Source organism: Echeneis naucrates, chromosome 24 (assembly GCF_900963305.1).
Source record: "Echeneis naucrates chromosome 24, fEcheNa1.1, whole genome shotgun sequence".
Taxonomy (NCBI): Eukaryota; Metazoa; Chordata; class Actinopteri; order Carangiformes; family Echeneidae; genus Echeneis; species Echeneis naucrates.
The window spans coordinates 6,823,034-6,837,843 of NC_042534.1; the positions used below are offsets into that span (position 1 = coordinate 6,823,034).

At 40.2% G+C, this 14,810-nt stretch overlaps 2 protein-coding genes across 2 annotated transcripts; both read left to right on the forward strand.

Annotated features, from left to right (window-relative positions):
* The first annotated feature begins 2,035 nt into the window (after positions 1 to 2,035).
* laptm4a (lysosomal protein transmembrane 4 alpha) lies at positions 2,036 to 8,946 on the forward strand. The gene is made up of 7 exons (XM_029497141.1): positions 2,036 to 2,265; positions 3,674 to 3,794; positions 5,554 to 5,630; positions 6,655 to 6,777; positions 7,161 to 7,256; positions 7,452 to 7,550; positions 7,975 to 8,946. The coding sequence occupies exons 1-7, from the start codon at positions 2,137 to 2,139 to the stop codon at positions 8,047 to 8,049; spliced, it is 720 nt and encodes a 239-aa protein (XP_029353001.1). The 5' UTR covers positions 2,036 to 2,136; the 3' UTR covers positions 8,050 to 8,946.
* A 443-nt stretch (positions 8,947 to 9,389) lies between these two features.
* matn3a (matrilin 3a) lies at positions 9,390 to 14,480 on the forward strand. Its single transcript, XM_029496674.1, has 6 exons — positions 9,390 to 9,606; positions 11,789 to 12,364; positions 13,180 to 13,305; positions 13,578 to 13,676; positions 13,916 to 13,976; positions 14,055 to 14,480. Exons 1-5 carry the CDS (start codon positions 9,435 to 9,437, stop codon positions 13,969 to 13,971), a joined length of 1,029 nt encoding a protein of 342 aa, XP_029352534.1. The 5' UTR covers positions 9,390 to 9,434; the 3' UTR covers positions 13,972 to 13,976; positions 14,055 to 14,480.
* The last annotated feature ends 330 nt before the right edge of the window (positions 14,481 to 14,810 follow it).

Genomic DNA, 14,810 nt, shown 5'->3' on the forward strand with positions numbered 1-14,810 from the left:
TATTACAGGTATTTTGTTACAGTGGCATGAACAAAGTTGTATTCTGAATTTTTATTCTAACTCCGAAAATTATCTTTACAGCTGTGATTGCAGGAGGAGTAACAGGAGGTGTACTGGCTGTAATATTAGCAGCGATACTAATCTACAAATGGCACAACAAAGATTTTGGAGGGTACATTCTGGGCCGGCAGGCCCACACGGAACAAGTCATTTAACTTTAACAAAACCTGTCTCACCAAAGTTGAATCCATTACCTTATTGCCTATGTATAAATTGTTTATATATAATTTATTTATTGATACGATGCAATAAGAATTGTCTTAATTTGTTGACTTTCCTCTTGTATATGTTTATATTAAGCTTTAAAACTGTTTCACATCACCAGGCAAGATGTGTACCTCTGAGAGCACCAAGACAATGTCCTCAAAAGCCCGATTGTGATCCTGTGATTCAACCAATGACCGTTAAATAATATTTTATTTGAAATTTGTCCATCAGCATACTTTTTTGTAGCACTTTATTTGAAAGAAATTTAACTCAACTGTGTGTGTACATGTCCTGAAGCTTGTACTGAAAGCCCCAGGGGCGTTTTTAAAATACTTTGCATGAGTCAAGCTCATCTGAGGACATTGAAGGCGTGCACAGAATACACTCCATTGTTACTCACCTCAGAAAACATGTTGAAATGGAAGGACCACAAATGTAAATAATGATACTACTACCGATTTAAAAACTCCATGTAGCTTAAGTTTTAGGGTCCTGACTTTTCTACATGTTGATTCACTTTCACTGTGTTGTGGCTTTGAAAAGAACCACCATTAAATTTATATGCAACACCAATACAGCTGCTGTAAAAAAAAAAAAAAAAAAAAAGAAATGTAAAAATTGGCCTTGTTGTCATTCGTAGGCTTATTTATATTGTGGTAGAAATCTTCACTACAGGTCTGATTGTATCTAAAGTATTTGACCCGTCTGTTTAGCGATAAATATTTCTGTTTGCTAAATAAGTAAGAACTTCGGGAAATGATTTTTTTTTTTAAGATTGCACATTAATCTCAGGTTAAAATGATTAGGCAATGATCATCAGCTGCTTTCATACAACACATTAAGCTGTTTATGTGATGGATGTACTGTAAAGTAATTTGTACTGTTTTTGTATTGTGCAATATTTAATAAATGAACAAACATGAGATATTGAAAAGGGGGTATGTGAAACTGTATGGATAGTATTTCTATAGTAAATAATGGTATTAGGTAGCCCTGACCCCAGGAGGTTCTATTTTTTATAGAAAAAATAAATGACATATAATCTGTTCTAATGTGCTGTAGCAGTGATGGTGGTATTAGTCCCGGTCTGGATTAGTCCTGTCCTGGTTTAGACCTGTCCTGGGTTAGACCTGTCCTGGTTTAGTCCTGTCCTGGGTTAGACCTGTCCTGGTTTAGTCCTGTCCTGGGTTAGACCTGTCCTGGCTTAGACCTGTCCTGGTTTAGTCCTGTCCTGGGTTAGACCTGTCCTGATTTAGTCCTGTCCTGGGTTAGACCTGTCCTGGGTTAGTCCTGTCCTGGGTTAGACCTGTCCTGATTTAGTCCTGTCCTGGATTAGACCTGTCCTGGGTTAGTCCTGGTCTGGGTTAGACCTGTCCTGGGTTAGACATGTCCTGGGTTAGTCCTGACTTAGTCCTGTCCTGGATTAGTCCTGTCCTGGGTTAGTCCTGTCCTGACTTAGTCCTGTCCTGGGTTAGTCCTGTCCTGGTTTAGTCCTGTCCTGGGTTAGTCCTGTCCTGACTTAGTCCTGTCCTGGATTAGTCCTGTCCTGGGTTAGTCCTGTCCTGGATTAGACCTGTCCTGGATTAGTCCTGTCCTGGATTAGTCCTGTCCTGGATTAGTCCTGTCCTGGGTTAGTCCTGTCCTAGGCCTTCTTCCTGGGGTCTCCTCCGGTAAGTCAGTCCCGATCTGGGCTTCCTTCTTCGGTCAGTCAGACCCGGTCCCGCCTCTTCCTCCCTGTCAGAGCGTTTGTTTTCATCGGCGGCGTCGCCCGGCTCGTCGTCGGGGAAGGGGTGGGCGTTCCTCCGCGATCGTCAGCTCTCTGTTGATGCTGAGGGGCTTCGCTTCGTCTTTCACGGCCAACAACTCCCGATGTTTCTCCCTACGCTCGTACAGGACATGCATTACTTCAAGCCGAGCCGAGACAGACTGTACACCACCCGGTGCTGCGGATGCTGCCATGTCCGGACGGGTACCATCATCCTGGGGACCTGGTACATGGTGCGTAAAATGGTTGATAGCGGTTAGCATGCTAACGGACGCTGGCATTACCAAACTCAGTTACTCTAACTTCGTCAAAGTAGGAAGTGAATCAGTGAATACAATTTAGGCACAATCAACAGCTTTTTAAACACGTAGTGTGATTATTAATGGAACCTCCGACGTGATCCTCTTTCGTTGGTCTGCATAATAACAGTGTTAACGTGTCGACTCAACGGTCACGGGACGCTAGCATTAGCATCGACGTGCTATATTTCCTGGTTTGGATAAACGCTTCTGGTTATATTCTGGCAACATTGTAAAAATGGGTTAAAAATTATGATAGACAGCCGCCATACATCCGTTCTTGGACCAGATCTCTCTGAAAATGTGAACAAAATAAGACATTTAGCTTGGATAGCAAAGCTGCTAGCCGCCCCCGGGCTGACTTGCTAACTTGAAGGTTGTCAAATCATAACAGAAGAACAGAACTTTGGAGATAAAGAGTCCCATTACAGCTTAATTTAGATCATTTAAATTATATCCATGCTTATTAGATCTTCTGCTTTAAAATCCCATCTGTATCGGTGTATTTACATCCGGATTTAATCCACCTCTGTTTGCTTCACATCACATGACAAATGTGTCTGCTGCAATTTCACTGGAAAATACAACACACCGACGTTTTCACAACAAATGTTGACAATTGTTAGTCAAATCTGACACAACATCATGAAGATATCTGCTGAATATTAGAAATACTGGTCACTTGGTGCACATTGCCGTCCAGTTTCATGGACAAATAGTAATTTAGTGATCGTTTCTCTTTAATCCCAGCTCAGATTTGCTGTGTAAAGTGGTCTTTAATAAAGGCTCAGTTCAGCGAAAACACTTTTTTATGTCATCAGTTGATCAGCCTTGATGCTTTTATTTTAACTTTTTTCTTAGATTTTTGGTAATATTTATTCCACTTTTCATTTGACATCATGAGAGGGAACCATCATCAAACTTTCTGTATTTGACTGTGAATTCTGTATTATTATTTTTTTCAACGTAATGTGTTTTATGTTATGTATGACCATGACATTGAATGTTGCACTAGATCACCAGCCTCTCAAACTAAAACAAATGCTTGCCCTCAAGGCTAAATGTCTCACAGATTTAAAATGATCCATTCACGATGAGAAGTGCAAGGATGTGTTACTTAAACTGTTGTTTTTGTTTTAGTTGTGCTTTTAACATATAACATATACCTGCATGTCTGTTTGTTTTGGGTAAATTGTGTTTATGAACTGAGTAAAATGCAAAGCCCCTCTTGGGATTATCTGAGTCTGAGTGTTCAATCATGATTTTTAGACAGGAGAAACTGCTGCTGGGGTTCTTAAAAAATAGATAAATAAAAAGCTGTCTCCCACTTATCTCCCCTCAGGTAGTTAACCTGTTGATGGGCATCCTGCTGACTGTAGCTGTGACCCACCCAGAGAACGTACCCACCATCGATTTGCAATATGAAGTCATCGATCATTATTTCGCCTCCAACAGGATGTCTGGTAAGTTCTGAAATCTTAAAAAAATATTTTCAAGGCTAAGAAACCACATTTTAAAAACTAGTTTAATCAATTTATCATATTTATACTTGAGCTACAACAGTAGGTCAACCAATAGAAATTTAACCTGCAACTGATAAACATTAAAGCATTAATGACGTATTCTTGTAGTCAATTGCAAAAATGTTGTGCTGTTGTGAGGGTTGTTTTGGTTTTCTATGTTTTGTGTCATTGTAAACTGAATGTCTTGAGGTTTTGAATTTTTCATTGAACACAACAGTACATAAGACATCGACACATGTAATGAAACAAAGCTCATTCTGTTATGGTTAGCCTCTTTATGATGATGATGATGATGATGATTTACCCAATGAACTGATATTTTCGTCATTTCCTAATTTGTATGCGGGATATACTGCTATATTTGCACTGTGGCTGTTTACAGCTCTCGGCTTATTTATTCTTGCTTGGTTATTTTAATTAGATTGTATTTTGGATTTTTTTGTTTTTGTTTTTTTGGTTTGATTTTTTTTTTCTTGCTGCTGGTATTTGAAGTTTCTGGAGGGAACCGCCCAACAGGATTAATAAAGTTTGTCTGTTGATCTGTCTGTCTGAATTTTCAGTGTGCAGCTGGTTTTTCTTGACAGGGCCCTTCATTAACCCAGTAGCTCTTTCCACTGAAAGCTCAACTACTTTCCGTTGACGTCCAAACAGAAGTACTTGTGAGGACAACAGGACACTGCTGTGGTGTTTACTTGCTGTCTGAAAATATTGTTATTGGTGTGGTACCACTGGTCCCCTTCCTTTGTATTTGTTCAATAATTTAAATTCATCCTAGGTCTTTGTATTTGCCAGAGCTGGCAGGACAATGAGCATTCCTTTCTTTTGAGCTGCGGGTTATTTTTTTAGGTTGGCTTGGTTAAGGCGTCTTCATTTTTCTGAAACGGTGACTCAGCAGGATAATAGGAGAAACAGTCATGTTGGTTTGACCTTCCCCAAAGCAGGCTCTAGAGACAAAGTTAGTATTGAGCTGGTTGGTTCGGTTGTCATTACTCCTGACTATTAGTGGGTGACCTGAAAACATCACTTTTTGAGAATGTTTTCTGTGCATTCAGAAAATAATTGATTGAAAAGCTGATGATCAAATGAATCTGTAGCTTCAACCCCCAAAGTTGTTTGAAAAAGTAGATTGAAATTCAGACAGTTTTTCAGCACTGGAATTTTTTTTAGGAGCAATTATTAATAAAGACTGAAGTTTATGTTTTTCATATTTAAAATATGATGGATAGCACAGTTTGAATTCCCACAGTTTCTTTCATTCATGTTTACAATGTTCCACTTGAGCTACAAAACTAGAGAATTATGTATGCACTGCATTGCTGCAGTGGTTCTCACAGGCAACATCAGCTCAGAGCAATAAGGAGAACAGTTTGAAGAAGTGAGAGACTGTGCGGTGGAGGGAAAGAGGATATGAAAGGCAGGCCTTTTAATTATCTCAGACTGAGTTTCATTGCAGCTGCGAGGGAGAGGCTTTATGCTCCCAGTTGGCCTTAAAATCAGAGCTGACTGAAAGAGATCAGTCCTGGAGGATGTTGACATACACTGTATGCAGATCACAGCAAAACGCAGACAAAAATCCATTCGTTCACTCACTATGCCTTTGAATGGCATCCAATGCTAAAGTTGAAATGAAATAAAAATACTGTCATGTGTGCGCATGTTCATTGTATATGCTGTTGTTTTTTTTTTTGTTTTTTTACAGAGAATGCCTGTGTTGGATTTGCCATCTCTCTGCTGATGCTCACTATCAGTGCCATGATGGTGTACGGAGCCATTACTGTAAGTGTGCACCATAGATGTGGCTTTTCTAAACAACTTCTGAAAGCTTGCACTTCATTTCAGAGCTGTCATGGTTTATTATGCTAAACTGTAATCCCAAAATATGCTGCATAGCAGAGCCTTGCTTTCAAGTTGTATAATAATAGCTCCACTGTTAAGTAACAGGAAGTGCCAAAAAAAAACCAAACCACTTTTTTTCCAACTACAATGCATTTTAGCCGAATGTGGAATCTTTCAGCAGAGAGGGTGGAGCACACTTTGTCTTGTTCTCACTGCCTTTCATCTTTACCTCACAGGCCTGCCTGATAGCATCAAGAATTAAAGGTTTGGTAGCCTTTTGACGTGGACCTGCATTAAGAAACTAGTTTGGATTACTGCAAAGTTAAATTATGTTGCACATCTGCCGGCTTTGTACACTTTGCATGCCGGTTATTTATGCTTCAGTTCTGCAACTACATGTTCCCAAAAATAATGTAGCAGATTACCTTTTCAATAAAGCATGGTGGTGCAGAGCCACTGTTGGTGTAGTGTCCTGAGGAAATCCCCCTTAAACCATGATTCCAAATGACCAAAAAATAATCACTACTTTGCTGCACAATCTAGAGATGGAGAGCTAAATAGTTTTTGTCAATGATAGATTACACTGTGCTTTTGGTAGAGAAATTACCCAGAACACCTGTAGTTTCTTTGGAAGTGAAATGACCTCTCTGCAGTTTTTCAACCTCTCTACCTGTTTGTTATATTTCAGGTGGTATAAAAGTGCAGTCACCGCCTTAAACCAACTGCATTTATGACAACAACTTCAACAAATTACCTACAAAACTGCACTACACCAAACACAGTCATTTGTGATTATTTAGATTACCAGAGTCTTCTTGGCAGAATTCCACGTGGTACTTTATAAAACTTAAGACAGGTGTTTGGAGATAAGGTTGAAAAAATGCAACATGGTTCTTTTCATCTTAAATCAGATGAGATAGATGTCCCCCTCCACCTGTTTCTGAGTTTGTGTCTCTGATTTCAGCATCGCGACGGATGGCTCATCCCGTTTTTCTGCTACCAGCTATTTGACTTTGCTCTGAGCTGCCTGGTGGCCATCAGTTCTCTCACCTACCTACCCAGGATCAAGGACTACTTGGACCAGCTGGTCAGTCCCAATACACACAAACACTAACTCAGTCATAGCATGTTTCCCATGTTAGCCAACCTGACAGCACTCTGCATATGTATAAATACACCTTTATAGCCACTTGCTATATCTACGTGTTCATAAATTATTCCCTGCTACAAACACCTCCTGTTATTATTCCTGAAACTGAGGAGACCATTTAGGACAGCAGACAAGCTGGTGGATATGCTTTTGTCAAGTCGCTCAAACTAATCCAGTCAGCAACAAACCACAGCCCCAAGTCCCCCCGGAGATCATTAGGTTATCTGTTTATTAATTCAGTGTCAGAGTTGGTGATGTGAGTTGAAGAGTATAAAGAGGTTTAATTGATACCCCTCCGGCATTGTTCTTTTTCCCCACAGCCGGACTTTCCATACAAGGATAACCTCCTCTCTTTGGACTCCAGCTGCCTCCTCCTCTTTGTGTTGGTCTTTTTTGCCTTCCTCATCATCCTCAAGGTGAAACTACTGATTATTTACTGTTGAACTTAGTTTATTAGTCTCAACAGTCATTCCATTTATATTCCTCATGATAATTGTTTCAGGTCTTGTTTATTAACTTTAGAAATGGAAACACAAAATATTATGGTTCAGCAAATTTAGAGATTCAACCTTTACCAAACTTCCAAATACAATTGGATCTCTCCTTTGCAGGCTTACCTGATCAACTGTGTGTGGAATTGCTACAAGTATATTAACAACAGAAACATGCCAGAGATTGCCATCTACCCTGCCTTTGAAACCCCTCCCCAGGTATGTTAGCTACCTGTACCCACCTCTGATTGACGATTAGGATTTTTATTACATGTTTACAATGTATGAAAACATCCTTGGCTCCACTGCAGCAACATGTAAAACTAAAGTGAAGCCAGCAGGTGGCATACTGTCCTCACAATAAGGTAGTCAGTAAAAATACGCAGTTGAATCATACTCAATGAAGTAGGACTTGCTTCCTAGTTTGGACCTTTCTTATTTCACCTATATTAGACTATTGCTGTACCCTAATAGGGTCATTTTTCTGCTTTTGAATTAACTTTCTTCATTTTATCGCTGTTATTTTTTTTTATTGACATCTAGCCCTACAGTGAAGCAAAAATGTATATTGATGTGCTAACAGGCCTGTCAGCACCCTGATTCCTCATAATGTTTTTTTTTTCTTCTTCTTCTTCTTGTCTAGTACATCCTGCCCACTTATGAGATGGCAATGAAGATGCCAGAGAAAGAACCTCCTCCTCCTTACATGCCTGCTTAAGCACCAGCACCAGTTGTTTGTCAAAACACATACACACACGTGCACACACACTCATCATTTACATTCCTACATTCCCTCACTAAACCTTTCTGAACACCATTACGCCCTTATCCTCTCCACTGACTTTCTGTGTATAAAGACACTTTGTTCACCTTAGCCGGCCCATTGTATTTCTATAGAGTGTCTATAGAGGTGTGTGAGGAGAATGAAGGAAAAGTCAATGTCTGTGTGAAATAAATGAATGAATGTAATGGTTGAAAAGCAATGGAAGCTACCAGCCCATTTCCCCTCTGGCCTTTTTTATGTCTTAGTAAAAGGGATACATTTAAAAATTAAATAGCTTAAATGCTTTCATCAATCCAGCACCATCCTATATATAGATTGATATATGAAATGTAAAAAACTATTATGACAATCCCGTTGTTACAGCTCTTATTGTTGCATTGTGTTTCTTTTCCCCTTGTTATTAATATCTGGACTATTCAGTCTCAGTCTTGAAGGGAGTATGTAGCTATTTTTTGTCTGTTATTTATTTAGCTTTGCTGTGTTTCAGTTCATGCACACCTCCACATTTTCATCACTCTGCTGTCCTTATGTGTTAACAAGGCTAATTATTAGTTTTCTAGCCGAGTCTGAAAGAGAGAGAGGGAGAAACAGCAGAGGGAACTGGTGTTGGATTGTTGCCTCTGCTTCTTTCTCACCTGACATCTGCAGTAAACCGCTAGTCTTGTGAACATTAGTAGTTGCATGCTTATGAACACCCCTCACCTCATTACTTTACAGGTAATATGATTTTAATCATAGTGGAGATACATTGATTTCCATAAACATTTCATTTCCAGTTTACTCTTTTGTTCATGCCAGATATGCTGAAGTAAATTCAATAAAGAGATTAATAGCAAAGCGTTGTCTGTATGTGTCGTGTTGTAGACAAAGAATTATGAGCTCAAAAGCAGCAGGAATGCTAGTTTTGTAAAATTTCCACCAAACCTGGAAAATGCTTTCAACAACTGTAACACCTTCCTCTCTGGAAAAAATTGTATTATATGAAACATTATTACATAATCACGTTACATCCACTTTTTTCTCATCCACAGCTTGCAGGAAATCAGCTTTTCGGAAAGAATGGAGGCAAGAGGAAAAAGGGGGGTTAAAACATTAATGCCTGAGGGTAAAATGTTCCCCAGTCTGTGCTGATTAGGACAGATTATTTCAATGTATAGCCCGCAGGCCTTCTCCCAGCTTTGGATTGGGTAGACAGTTCGACGTATCACAATGAGAGCTCCTCTTATGGGCAGACCCCTGCTGAGCTTAGCAGGACCCTCAGAGACGGAGCAGAGCAGACACAGGACAGTCCAAAGCCCTGCAGGACTCTGAGTGCAGATATGATGACGTCTCTGCCCTGGAGCCTCCTGTGTTGCACTGTGTTCCTGCTGCTATCCGAAGTTTTTGGTACATATCACCCAGGTGTCAGAGATCCTCAGCTGATAGCTGCTCAAAGTTATGCTCAAACCAGGAATAATGGCAGACCACCAGTGAGGACCCTGAACCCATCAAGTAAGTTTTACTGAAGCCTCTAAAATACTTTTTCTCTTCCTGAAAGACAGTTTCACCTTTCTGGGACTGGCGGGAAAGGTTGGGTGAAGTTAACAATATTACAGTAACAAAACATCGGGGCTGAAATGTAACCAAGTACATTTACTCAAGTGTTGAAAGTCAAAAAGTAAATAATGCAGAAAGATGTCACTAATGTGTATTATTTTAGCCCACATAACAATGTATGATACGTTTACAGCCAGTGTAAGCAGCATGTTAATGCAACGTAGAGGTGCTGCTCACTTCAACCTGCTTTTATTTAGAATAATTCAAACTGAGTAAATGCACTTTCATATATTTCATCACTGCTTTGGAGCCATTTTATACTTGTTGAAGTCTCTTGTGATCAATTGTTTATTATTATATCTGTTTCCCAAAAAAGATAAAGCAAATAGTAATAAATAATTTAATGTGCTGATTACATGTTTAAAAAGCTACTTTTACGACTGGTTTTAATATTCAAGCTTAGTAAGATGACGTATTTCATCTTTCAGTTGTTTAACCAACAGCATAACAAGAACATTTTATACTTTCTCAAGCACAACATGCATGGAATCTAAATTCCTGGCTGGAGGTTTCATTAAACAGTCCAACTGAAACCAACCAGGTGGCTGAATGTACACTCATGCTTTAACTAATCACCTGTCTGTGCTCCCGAGGAAGCAAAAGTCATTGTTATGTTTCACAATAACTTTGTACACAGTCATCTTACACAGCTTTCCTGTTTGCTGCCTTTCAGCCTACTAATTCTCTCTATCACTTCTCCTTTCTGGTGGCCCTGTAGTTCACAGAAGTGACTACACATATAGAGGGGGGTATCACTACCACTACCAGCCACCCAGGATCTCTCCACCGGTAGTGTATCGACCTATTCCTCTATCTCCACCGGTGACTTACCACAGACCCTCAGTCCCCATGCTGCCCCATCACCACGGGTTCACGGGGCACGTGGCACCACACACACACCACATATACAAAGGTCAATCTCCACCAGTGTCTTACCATCCACATCAAAGGGTCAGTGGCCCAATTCCCTACAAATTCAAAGGTCCCTGCCCAACAAAGTCAGACCCCACAGTACCAACAGCACCTGTGGGGCAACTTCCTACCATCCTCCCAACTCCACCAGAGCCAACTCTGCCGCCAACCCTCCCAGCAACTCCAGCAGCACTGCAGACAACCGTGATGCCGCTGGTGGTGACCTTGGAGCCTCCAGTTCAGACCACCGCTCGTGTGATGCTACCGGTCAGTAACCAAAGTGGCCCCATCACCACCGTCAGTCCTGTGGAGACAGGTAGAATATTACCAGTCAGGTTTTACTTCCCAGCATAAAACAATGCTCCCCAATGCTTTGAAGGTCAGATGTTTTAGTTCTGATAAAACGAGGTAAGAGTTTTTTTGATGACAGGAGGCGTAAAAGGCCTAAAAAAAAAAAACAAACAAACAAAAAAAAAACCAAAACCATCATGCTAAATATTTGTTAGGTATAGCTCCACATTTTCTGCAGGCATGGGCTAAAATGTTCTCTCTTCTTGGCAAAGAGAGCAAATGCACCTATTTCCTAAAATGTTTATCTATTGCTTTGAAGAAAGTGTCACCAATTTTAAAAAATTGCAATGACATTTTTTTGACGGTGGCATATTTTAGCAGTGGATAAAATGGGAATAACTGATAATCAGGCTAAATGTTGCCTAAATATGTTAGGAGTTATAACATTTTTAAACATAATATTTTTCTTTGTAAAGGCAGAGGGAAACCACGGATGTGCTGTTTAGTGAATTATTTGTGTAAGTGATTGGCCAGGCAGGGTTCCTAACACTGTCTCTGTCTTTAGGTGTGATCATTGAGCATCCTTTTCATTCAGAGAGATGACATGAAAGGATAAGATCAACGAGAAGTCCCCAATGGACTGTAGAAACACTGAAATGATGCAAAATATGCCCGATGGCATGCTTTATCATTTCACTCCTATCTTACCTCTGCACTGATGCACAAAAATGACCTTGTGTTTCCTCAGAAATGTCTTTTGTGCATCCAAGTTGTCTGTTTTAATTTGCTGTGTATTTCTCATTGTGAAAGTTTAACCTAAAGCTTTCATGTTGTTAAATGGACTTAATCCTGCCATGGTTTGGTTGATCACCAGAGACAGACTCTCAGTGCAGGAGCCGTCCCCTGGACCTGGTCTTCATCATTGACAGTTCTCGCAGCGTGCGTCCTGGCGAGTTTGAGAAGGTCAAGATCTTCCTGGCCGACATGGTGGACACTCTGGATGTGGGCTCGGAGGCCACCAGAGTGGCCGTGGTCAACTACGCCAGCACGGTCAAAATAGAGTTTTTCCTCAAAGACCACTTCAACAAACCTGACATGAAGAAAGCCATCTCCCGCATCGAGCCCTTGGCAGCCGGCACCATGACTGGTCTCGCCATCAAAACTGCAGTCAACGAAGCCTTCACTGAGCAGTCTGGGGCCCGACCCCGCTCCAGGAAGATCTCCAAGGTGGCCATCATTGTGACCGATGGGAGACCTCAAGACCAGGTGGAAGAAGTGTCCGCAACAGCCCGGGCCGCTGGCATCGAGATCTACGCCGTTGGGGTGGACAGGGCAGATATGCGCTCCCTGAAGTTAATGGCCAGCATCCCTCTGGACGACCACGTCTTCTACGTGGAGACATATGGTGTTATCGAGAAGCTCACCTCCAAGTTCAGGGAGACACTGTGCGGTAGGACAACCAGGGGCCTGCAAGACCTTTTCCCACCATTAACCTCAGTTCTAGGTCCCCTACAAGGGGCGCCTACTGTACAGTCTTCAGGGGGGATTGTTTCAGTTTGTGGATCATTTTCTTGCTATTGGTGAATAATAAACTTTGAGAATAGCAGATGCTCTCCACCCCCACATGGACTGCAGATGTTATTACTAGAACCTGCTTATAGCTGCAAAATGAAACCCATGTAAAGTCTTGGGACCATGATTTCCTAAACTTTCAGATTCTGTCTTAAAAAGCCAAAAATTGTGATTGTGATTAGTTTTGAAATCAAAAATTCGCTGCTTTGACCTTATTTGTTTTTCGATGTGAATGATTTAGATTTTTACAATAGAACCTCAGTATCTCCAATGAACAGAAAACATCCAAACATAGTAACTAAATTAATCTAATTTAATTAATTAATTACGTCAGTTTAAGCAATATGCTGATAGTACAAATTTTTGTTAATACTTTTCATTACTGTGTACTGTAGTTTACATTATAACGTTCTATTTTAAAGATTTGGACAAACGAGATTCTGCTGTAAATTTTTCCATGTCTGATCTTGTTGTTGTGGCTCATTTGTAAAATCATGTGTCCACGGTCTGTAACTGTAACTGCAGTGTTCTCTTAACTCACCTACGTCTCTGATGCACAAAGGGCTTTGGCTGAGATGTGGTTCTGTAGCTCTGCAGACTGTAGACTAGCTACCTCGCTATCGTGTCGTGTATGCAAGCACATGCAACTGTTCCATGCTGCCACGTTGACAGCTCCATCCCGGTTTATTCCAGGTCTGGACCCCTGTGCCATGGGACATGAGTGTGAACACATTTGTGTCAACAGCAACGCCTCCTATTACTGCAAGTGTCGGAGTGGGTATATCTTGAATGCGGACAAAAAGACATGTTCCCTAAAACGTAAGGACTTCCAATATAATGAACATAACTATGACAGATATAACCCTCCTGCTGTAAACACTGAAATGTAAATGTGCAAAACTTCAAAGGCTTTCTTCACTTTGTGTGCAGCTTCATGTCACAACCAACAGGTGCAAATGAAGAATGCAGATTATTTTGTATTTTCCATTTGCTTCACCTTTGGTTTGTTCTTAAGCAGCAGCCCTTTTGGAATCTCCTGATCTGTTATACTAATGTGAATTTTCCTTTTTTTTTTTTTTTTTTTGGCAAAGCGGTGAAAGTGGAGGTGGTGGAAGATCCCTGTAAATGTGAAGCTAGACTGGCTTTCCAGAAGCAGACGCAGGCAGCCATCCAGCGGCTCACAGCCAAGCATATCCTTTCTGTTGTTTCAGATGGAAGACACTTTATTATAAATAGTCTCTGCCGCACATTTATTGTAGCCTACAGGTTTTTTTTTTTTTACTACATGGCTGAGATTGTTATTGAAATATGATTTAAAAGTAGATCCTGTTTACCTTTCAAAGAGCAATATGAGCATTTTTCATTTGCTTTAATCCTTTACTTGTCCCTTTAAACGTGTTTGCCAGTGAGTCTCCTTGACTGATTTCACTAGCTGATGTGTCTGGGAGAATACAGCATCTGGAGAACATGGTGGGCCATCTTTAAAGCTGGTAAGTGCTGGCAGCTGTGTTTCTGGGGTGATTGCAGGTAAACGCCAGTTTGACCTCATGTTTATGTATTCTCTGCAGAGGCAGCTAACTGTTTTGTTTCCTGCCAGCAGCAGAGCCACAGGCTGCTGCAACAGAGACATCTGCTTCCTGTCGTCCACCTCCAGCCATAACTGCTGCATGTACTTCAACCGCAGCTCAAATGAAACTGTGATTCATACAACGGTATCCCTCAAGTTACTGACTGCTGTGGACTGTTGAAGAACAATAACACAGTTCATCTGGGATTTTTATGAACATTCAATGCTGTGTTTTGAAACTGCTGTAAAAGCTAAATCTGCAATTATTCTTAACATTAGTATGAACATATATTTTTAAATAACCAAAGAAAATACGTATTATTTTCATTGTCTCATTTGTACTGTCCAATTTGAACAAAGTTGCATAATGTATATAGTACTTATTTCTGAAAATGTCTGTTTGGATTTACATAAGGATTCGATTTTAATAGAACAATCCAATTGCATATTTACTTTATTATGTACCATTTTGGTCAAAAAGTTTTATATATTTGTTTGTGAATCCTTTGAAATTACATATAATGTCTACCAAGATCTATAAAAACGGACAAATTTGACAATAAAATAATCACACATGAATTTAAACCAAACTTTTTTTATCTTCATCTATGTTTTCTTCCTCTATTAATTGGAGCGTAATACTGACAATATTATCTATGAAATCACTTTCATAATCTTACGAGGTCTAACCATGAGACAACAACAAAGTTAAAACACTAATCCTGGATAATGGCCATACATCATGTTTTATGAATCA

Bases quoted from the DNA above. Each gene is read 5' to 3' on its own strand.
- laptm4a (XM_029497141.1), top strand. From the start codon at position 2,137: ATGTTTCTCCCTACGCTCGTACAGGACATGCATTACTTCAAGCCGAGC. The intron at 3,795-5,553 runs GTAAGTTCTGAA...GTTTTTTTACAG, and splicing joins CGCCTCCAACAGGATGTCTG to AGAATGCCTGTGTTGGATTT. The intron at 7,257-7,451 runs GTGAAACTACTG...TCTCCTTTGCAG, and splicing joins CCTTCCTCATCATCCTCAAG to GCTTACCTGATCAACTGTGT.
- matn3a (XM_029496674.1), top strand. From the start codon at position 9,435: ATGATGACGTCTCTGCCCTGGAGCCTCCTGTGTTGCACTGTGTTCCTG. The intron at 12,365-13,179 runs GTAGGACAACCA...GGTTTATTCCAG, and splicing joins GTTCAGGGAGACACTGTGCG to GTCTGGACCCCTGTGCCATG. The intron at 13,677-13,915 runs ATATCCTTTCTG...GACTGATTTCAC, and splicing joins CCAGCGGCTCACAGCCAAGC to TAGCTGATGTGTCTGGGAGA.